The sequence below is a fragment of the Pinus tabuliformis genome, chromosome X (genome assembly GCF_031772625.1).
Source record: "Pinus tabuliformis cultivar Carrire ecotype Pingquan chromosome X, CPIR1, whole genome shotgun sequence".
Taxonomy (NCBI): Eukaryota; Viridiplantae; Streptophyta; class Pinopsida; order Pinales; family Pinaceae; genus Pinus; species Pinus tabuliformis.
In genome coordinates, this window is record NC_142308.1 from 1601942904 (window position 1) to 1601952168 (window position 9265).

At 32.6% G+C, this 9265-nt stretch overlaps 1 protein-coding gene across 1 annotated transcript; it reads left to right on the forward strand.

Annotated features, from left to right (window-relative positions):
- Window positions 1-4636: 4636 nt before the first annotated feature.
- Window positions 4637-8208, forward strand: LOC149146159 (uncharacterized). Its single transcript, XM_089447835.1, has 4 exons — window positions 4637-5084; window positions 5206-5315; window positions 7496-7614; window positions 7689-8208. The coding sequence occupies exons 1-4, from the start codon at window positions 4841-4843 to the stop codon at window positions 7834-7836; spliced, it is 621 nt and encodes a 206-aa protein (XP_089303961.1). The 5' UTR covers window positions 4637-4840; the 3' UTR covers window positions 7837-8208.
- The last annotated feature ends 1057 nt before the right edge of the window (window positions 8209-9265 follow it).

Below are 9265 nucleotides of genomic sequence, written 5' to 3' on the forward strand. Positions count from 1 at the left end.
TATCAACAAAAAAGATTGCTTCCTTTCCACGAATATATATATATATATATATATTAATATTATATTATATTATATGATGAATAAAAAGGAGTTATAAAATATGTAAATGGTAAGGTAATCATAATATTGATCTTAAAATAATTTATAATAAAAAGGGATCACTTTCTTTCTACGAAATTATAATTATATTTAGATATATATTATTTAAATAACTAAAAAAAATTATAGGAAATGTAAAAGGGAATCTACAACATAATTTTTCTTAATATTGAATAAAATTACGATTTTTCCAATGGAAAAAAAGGAAATGTAAAAGGGAAAGCAAAGAAATTTTTATTAATAATAAAATATTTAGTTATATTATAGCTTAATATATAAAAAATATTATTAATTTGAGAGATGATTTTCAATTTAGTATGAAAGAGATGTTGTAAAGTTACGTAATGTTAAATAATTTGATTTTGTCAAATTACATAAAAATAAAATAAAATTAATTATTATTATTATTAATTACTATCTTAATTCTCAGTCTATCAAATACCTAGAGTGATCAAATTTCTCAAAGTGTAAATTTTTTTTTTGCACCCGGATATATTTGATCCTTCTGGAGGCTTGATAAATCAGGGGTTAAGATGGATCTAAGTTGGTTTATATAATTCGCAGCCATAAATTAAATGGTTGGTAAACACCAATAAACATAAAAACGCCTATTATATGATACAACATATTAAAAAAATCATAAAACTAACTAAATTATAACTCTCTTTTAAATTATTATTATTATTAAAAAATAATAATAATAAAATAATATATAAGTTACAATTAAAAAAATATTTTTAACTATGGAGATTCCCACTTTGTAAATAAGCTTTGTTACAATACCATAACTCACTTCTTTGTAAAAATACCATGGGCCAATAACTCACTTTTTTGTAAAAATACCATGGGCCGATAACATCGTTTATCAATACCATATACTTAAAAAACCATAAAGTCACTTTATATGATACTCGTTCATATCACATTTTTTAATTAATCAATTTCATTAAAAAGGAAAAACTTTGGAGATAAATCTCAACATTTGATTTGTGTACACTATTATGAATACTCTAAAATATTTTAAAAAGGTAAAATCTCTACCATCTATCTAATAATTATTAATCATTAAATAAAAATTTTATAAATCCTATTTCAAAATGAACACAATTAAATATAAATTTTCAGATTAAAATTTTAAAATAATTTTTATAATTATAATGTGAGAGATTGTTTTATACTTTATAATTACATACTATATAAATATTAAAAATAAATTATAATATAGAATAATTATAACATTACTATTATAATAAATAAGGTTTACATTATAGATTATTTAGAACTTTTATATATATATTCCAAATTATTACATGGAAGAATCTCACTTACATATATTTGTTCTATGTAGTTTTCTTAATTATGTGTAGTTTTCTTAATCAGAATATCTTTTTAATTGGGAAGGAAGTCAATCCAAAATCAAATTGGGTGTCGTCTAATTTTATTGGAAGTATAATCAGTGAAGTCATTTTCAAGTTTATTATGCATTTTATTGGAAGTATAATCAGTCAAGACATTTTCAAGTTTATTATGCATTCTAATTAATTGTTTATGGTGAGCTAGGAATATGACTTTATTTTTAACACAGTAACAAAAATCATGTATTTTGCCCAAAAAATCCAAGTTTATCCAAAACTTCCTCTTGATCACTCGACTCCCTAAGTTGGACTATGACATCCCTCGGGATTATTTTGACGGGTGTTGTTTTATATTTCAGTCATACACATTTTTTTTAATGTGGATACTTACTTGAAATAGGATCGAATAATACGGCAGAATTCATTGCTTTATAGTTCTTGCTTGAAATTGCAAGAAAGAAAAATTTCTTGCAAATATAAGCAAGCTAGGAGACTTCAAGTTAGTCATAGACTAGGCTAATAGGAGAGTGGTTGTAGACTACACTAGTTTAGAGCCTCTGCATTCAACAGGCTACCGTGTAATGTCCCTTTTCGAGTACACATGAGAGTTCATTTTAGGGCATGAATCAGTATTGATACCCATGGTATTCTCTCACGGCATTCGGAGGAGAAAATTTATGAAAAATAGGATGAGAGTTCATTTTCGCCGTAGTCTAACCAACCTAAAAATTATGGAAATTCTGCTAAGATTATGATAAAATCGGCAAGGATTTTAGTAAATCCAGGTTATAGTTATCAAACTTCAAGATTTTGGGTGTCCCATAGGTTTTTGATGGTGTTGAATCTATTTCCACCATCAAAACATGATTCAAACACTGTTACTGCGAGATTTCTTGGAAAAAATTGAAAGAATTTCAGCCACTTTTGACCATCCAAGCAATTCCTCTGCCTCGGTAGACAACGCCTTTATTTTCAGGCATGAATGAGTACTAATATTTTGGTTAATGGTTCTTGGTGTTTAGAATCAATTTACTAGCAGTCCCACCCGTGTTCTAGTAGCTTACGGTGGGAGGGAGAACTCATATTTCTCAATTCCGATGTTGAAATAAACGCCCTAGCTTATGACAGTGGTTTTGGTAGTTGTAAAGTCACCCTAGCTAACCATTTATCTTCCAAGAAATTCAAGTTGGTTCAGTGAGGAGTTAATTATTCATCCAGAGAGTGGACCAAGCTACTGTGTTTCACAGGGCTGAATTATTATATTTTAAGAGGGTCGAGTTAGCGTATTGAGTTATTGAAAATCAAATTGTTTTCGGGTTTTTGATGTAATCACTTTCTCAGAAATATTATTAAACAATATTAAGTTTTCTTATGGATTTGTGTTGCATTAGTCTTTTGTGTTGCATTAGTCTTTTTAGCTAAGTAAATAAAAAGAATATTACATGTGGACTTTTTTGAATCGATATTTTACTATCACATTTTGTGCAAACTGAATGAAGAAGCCATGCTCTATCTAAGGAAGCCCTCTCTCTTCCAACAACTTCACTTGGATCTATGAATTCAATAACAAAACCAAACTAAAATCTATGGAAACAATCCTACAATTTTTTTTCTTTTTAATTTTCTCTATTTTCATATTTTGTAAAGTTTTAATTTGTACGATCAAGTACCAGACACTTCCCAACTATAAAACAAAAGGAAAATAAAACATAAGGCCACTAAAGTCTTCCGTGTTTTAACTTAGAATAATATATTCTATCTCTTTTTACTGATCCAAAACTTATCCAAAACGTATATATTTTTCATATATATTACAAAATTATAAAAATTAAACTAAATTTTTCTAGATATAATATTAATCAACAACAAAATCACAAAATCCAATGTTATATTTAAATAGAAAGATAACAATCATTCTTCTATCACCCAAAAAAATAAATAATTATAACTAAGATCACAAATCACAGAATCAAGTTCGATTCTTTCAAATTATTGCTATTATAACTCTCATCGCAATTGACTATTATACCACTATTGACATGACACATTTGTTGTTTACAATCTTGTCATGAACAATCTTGTCATCAGCATGACACAAAAGTGTTAACGGTGGTATGAAATTAAAGGCCCCTGTGAATATATCAAATGACACATTTCTTGCTAACAATCTTGTCATCAGCATGACACAGAAATGTTGACGGTGGTATGAAATTAAAGCCCCCTGTGAATATATCAAAGAATCTAGTAGTGCATTTACAAATTCAAATCCTTCTAGATTACTACGGTCACAACTACCATCAACTACCAGCTATACCACTACCGACATCACAGCAATGTAAACGATGCTATCAATGGAATGGAATTAGTACCACTAGCATGACAAAGTACTAGCAGGAGTAGACAAAATTAGCGCCCCACTGTACCTAAATATTTCCTAAATACACTGTACGTAAATACACGGCAGCAGAAAGTGTATTTAAGTGAGAAAAAGTATGAAAAAAATAATTAATAGTATTATATTTTAGTGAAATTTTGATTTTTGTTGTTTAAAATAATAACAAAAGTATATATAGATTTAGTATTATGAAAAAATTTAAGAGATATAGATTGGAGAGAGTTTACAATTTAAATTTGCGATTCTAATAATTTTTATCAAATTTTAATTTAATATAGACTAAAAATCTTCTCGTATTTATCCTAAAAAAATTATGATAAAAGATAATTAATAACATTTTATTTGTAGTGAAGTTTTGATTTTTATTGTTTAAAATAATAACAAAATCAATTTTTTATTACATATAATAAAATCAGTTTTTTATAGTTTAAAATAATAACAAATCAATTTTTTATTGCATATATAGATTCAAGGCAGATAACCCTACACCCCTACACCACTTGGATGGATGGATGGTAGAGATTTCACAACTTAAACCCATCCTTACAGAATCATAGGCAAATTAAACCAGACAATAAGCCCAAAAAACTCAAAACAGATAAACTACTTCATAATAGCACTGGATATGCTTTCGTCGTGATTGATTGGAGAATGGGACTGAAAAGAACAACACTATCCTGTCACCTTTCTCCACCTCCAACCCCTGGTCAAAATACGCGTACGGTCGCCCGTGACGATGAACATATACACGTTAGGTGTATACGCAGATTTCGGAGATAAGGCCACCATATACTCCAAAAGTCCAAATGATTTCAAATTCCTACCGCCCCTCATCATGTTCAAAACATCTGGATTTCTGCTGACACAGATTCCGCACCCGTGACAGCTCTGGCACCATGTTGTCTCTTCATGCTTCTTCCTTCATACAAATCCCCGAAGACCCAGCTCGCGAGATGGTGGAGAAGTGCAAGAGTCAGAGGGGGTTTCAAAAATGCGAGGCGGGGGTTCGATCCTGCGACAGCTGAGTGCCAGCAAGGGTTCGGCGAATTTTTCTGAAAAGGAGTGGGAGAAGGCGGGTTCGACTTCCAGGAAGAGGGTGATTGTTGCAGTGAACGGGTCGAGAGAAGCCAAGCACGCTCTCTTGTGGGCGCTCTCGCATGTCGTGAATGCCTTTGATACGGTCACTCTCTTGAACGTCATTGATAACCAAAATAACCCCAACTTTATGTGCATAGGTGCCTATTATCTATGGATTGAATCTCTCTGTAACTCCTGTTGGTTATCTAGATGTAATTGTGGGCATTTAAATGTGTTTTAAGATTTTTTATTTTCTTTTAATTGTTTTGAACTTGCCAGATGGGTTTTCTGATGTGATTGATCATTCTCAAACAAAGAGGCTGGTTAATGCAAAAGAATATGAGTTGGTTACATCTTTCAAACGTCTCTGCAAAGCACACAGGCCAGAGGTATATATGACATGGCTTTTCTGATTTTGAATATTGGTAGAGTTTGTGCCTAAAAGAAAGCAGAGATTTATATTAAAACGTGGCCTCTTCCCTTTTCTCTGTATACAAATAGTACGTACAGTAAGTCAAGGACAGGGGGATCTTTTTCCGGATTAAATGTGTAACTGGTTATTTTGTTTTTTAGTTTTAAATAAACTTACACTTGGTTAAAGGGAAGTATCACCCGTGGCCCCTTTTACTGGGCCGAAATAGTCCATGAGGAGCAACAGCAATTCAGCCTTCTCTAGCAGGGTGAACTGCCCACAAAGAGAAATGGTAAGCACATCCATTCCTCCGGATTGAATCACAAGCCATTAGGTTTTTTTGGGGGGAAGCTGCCTCATTTCCCACAACATGCTCTTTGAAGTCAAGGATAGTGGCATCTAATCAACCAAGACACAACGAGGTCAAGACTTGCAATGCATATCATATTTTCGTTTTCGGTGGGAGGTCTGAGGAGTATATATTAAACATCGAGGAGTATATATTAAACATCGAGTCTAGGTGCCAGGTCTGAGAAGTACCTATTCAACGTGGTGATTTTCGTTTTACGTGCCAGGTCTGAGGAGTATATATTAAAACATCGAGTCTAGGTGCCAGGTCTGAGAAGTACCTACTCAACGTGGTGCCAGGTCTAATAAGTGTACCTATTCAATGTCAAGCCTAGGATTATCTATTAGCAGTACCTATTCAATGCGGTGCCAGGTTTGAGGACTTTTTATTCAACGAGGTGCCAGGTCTGAGGACTTTTTATTCAATGACTGCACCTATTCAATGTCAAGCCCAGGATTATCTATTAGCGTAGTCTAACTAACCGACGTTGTTGACCTTTTCCATTTATATTTTCTGGTTGATTTTGCCTGAAATCCGGCAGCGATGTTTTTGGAATGGTAAGTTTGGGCTCTGCAATCTTTACAATCTGAGGGTTTCATGCCAAAAAAAATGCATTTTAAAGGACAAAAATTTATAATCTCATAAAAAGATTACATCGCTTATTCATCGCGCTGAATCCATTTGTGCAAAAAAAATGCATTTTAAACGACAAAAATTTACAATCTCATAAAAAAATTATATTGCGGGATTCTGGCCAAAAAACGTTGATTAATTAGACTGTGCCTTATCTATCTATTCCACCAAATTCACTTAGCAGTTACACCCAACTTCATTCCCTTTTGACCTGCCATGCAGGGAGAGTGAGAGTGGAGTGTTAATGTGAAATAAAATCTGAACATAAATATCCACCACTGTAATAAGATGGCTATGGTTGGCTTGACCACAGCAGGGGAAACTGGTGGAAGGCTTAGTACTTTGTCAACCTCACAAATCAGCCAAGGTCTCTATGGGGCTCATTTTTTTTGTTATTATTGTGATTATAATATGGAAGGTGTTTAAGGAAAGATGTTTTGAAATCTGGAATTACGCCCTATAGAATGGATTTCCTTCAGCCTTGCTGGGTTTGGATAGGTATCTATACTTCAGATTTGCATCCAGACTCATCCCCTCTTGGCATCCCATTTGGGTGGCTGAAAGCCTATTGGACAACTTAACACTGTTAACCTTACAAATGAACAAAAACCCCTTTACAGACCTGAGTTTATTATGAATTTTGTCTATTATATTTATGAAAACAATGGTACATTCAGCCATGCTGGGTTTGGATAGGTATCTATACTTCAGATTTGCATCCAGACTCATCCCTTCTTGGCATCCCATTTGGGTGGCTGAAAGCCTATTGGACAACTTAACACTGTTAACCTTACAAATGAACAAAAACCCCTTTACAGACCTGAGTTTATTATGAATTTTGTCTATTATATTTATTAAAACAATGGTAAATTCTAGTGGCCCACTAGTGTTGAATAATTTTATTTATTTTTGAAACAATATTGTGAGATTATAACAATGTTTATTGCAAGATCCACATTGGAGGTCATGATGTGAGCTCACAAAAAAAGGGTTGCAAGCTTTTATAACTGTCCGTGCAGCTAAAGATTTGAGCTTTATAGATATTAATCAGGCAAAGCAAGTAAAATCCATTTAGCCTCAGCGTACTGTCATTAGTCTAATCTCGATATGTGAAATAAGCCACTAAATGTTTTCAACTTCACATAAATCTTAAATAGCTTGTATGATTTATTCAGGTTAATGTTGAAGTACTGGTAACACAAGGAGAGAGGGCAACTACCATTGTCCGGCTCACCAAGAAATTAGAAGCATCTCTGTTGGTGTTGGGGCAAACAAGGCCTTCATTGCTTGAGAGGTATGTACAAATATTATTACGCCAATCCTTGCACAGTTAGAAGAACATGCTGATACATTGCAATAATGGTGCAGGATTTTTGGAAGAAAGAAAGGAGGATTAGTACAATACTGTATTGATAATGCTGACTGTCTGACACTAGCTGTCAGAAAGCAGAGCAAGAGAATTGGTGGGTATGTAATTAACAGCCGCAAGCAAAGAAACTTTTGGCTTTTGGCTTGAAATGTTAGGCAATGGAACATCACAAATTGTTACCAGTGTAAATTGTATACATTTTTTGCCTGGTTGAGCAGTGAAAATATAGTTGTTTCACACGGAAATCTTCAGGTTGTTTGTGTGTTCAATGACTGATGAAGTTCTCAATTTTCGCATCTATATATGAGAAAGCTTCAGTATTGGCACAACATGAAGAAAAGAAATGTGAAATGAAATTGAAGTGTTTCTAGTGTAAATTGTATACAACCTTTCACTGGTTGAGCAGTGTAAAAATATAGTTGTTTCTCACAGAAACCTTTAGGTTGTTCTCGTGTTCAATGTCTGATGAAATTCTCAATTTTTACATCCATATATGAGAAAGGTTCAATATTGCCACAACGTGAAGAACAGAAATATGAAATGAAATGGTTGTGCTCGTATCTTATTAAACCTGAGGGGATATTTTTAGTTTTAATTTTTGAAAAATAGCTAATAAATGATATTAGTAAGGTGCAAATCATTTCTGTTCTAACCTAAATATGAATGCTGAAGAAACACAACGTTCACCTAATGAAATGAAAAGAAAACAGATTAAGATCAACAGATTTCAGTGTCTTCAATCCCAGTAGTTTAAGATGGGCCTAATTTCATAGGTGAAATTGACTTTTAGTATTTTATCATTTATGATAAAGAAAACTATCAAATTGAGATGACATTACTTGTTTAAAATCTTGAATTGTATCAAACTTCAAAACAGTTTAATGGTTTAATTTTCTTTTGTAATTACTAATTATATATTATTTGGTGGATTAAATGTGGCACCTGCATACTACCTTTTTCCCAAAAGTGGTGAAGTACATTAGGTCGTTTCTTAACGCTGTTACATATTGCAATTTAATACATAATACTAAGGTATTATAAGATTGGGATGCTTATAATCAGGCTTTGCTGTCCCAATTAATTTGAAAGGGTTTCACAACCTGACTTGTGCCTCCCATTAGATTTACCAGCACCGCCCCATTATCTCTGCCCAACCATATTATTTCATAAATTCATATTAGCATGTCATGTCTACTTCAAAAGACCATGGGCACAAATTTCTCAAAGAATTCTAGGTCACGCAGCATTCCAAACGCTGGAAAACTATTCTTTGTATAATGGAGTTGTTCCCATGCAACCTGCATAATCAGTGGCAAAATTGAATAATGGGAGATTAAATCTCAAGTACGAAGATTGGCTAAGAAGAAACTAGGTACAAACATTTGAAATTTGAATGAAACAAGCAGAAACATTCAAAAAGGTATATTTAAGCAAATAGATGGCAAGGCAAGTACAAAGTCAAATTTAAAAGGTCTGATTACCAGCACCCTTTTGGGTAAAGTACAAATGCTGTACCTTTTTTAGTATCACATTACCCCATTTTCATGGAACCAAATGATAATTTTCTATTTCAGTG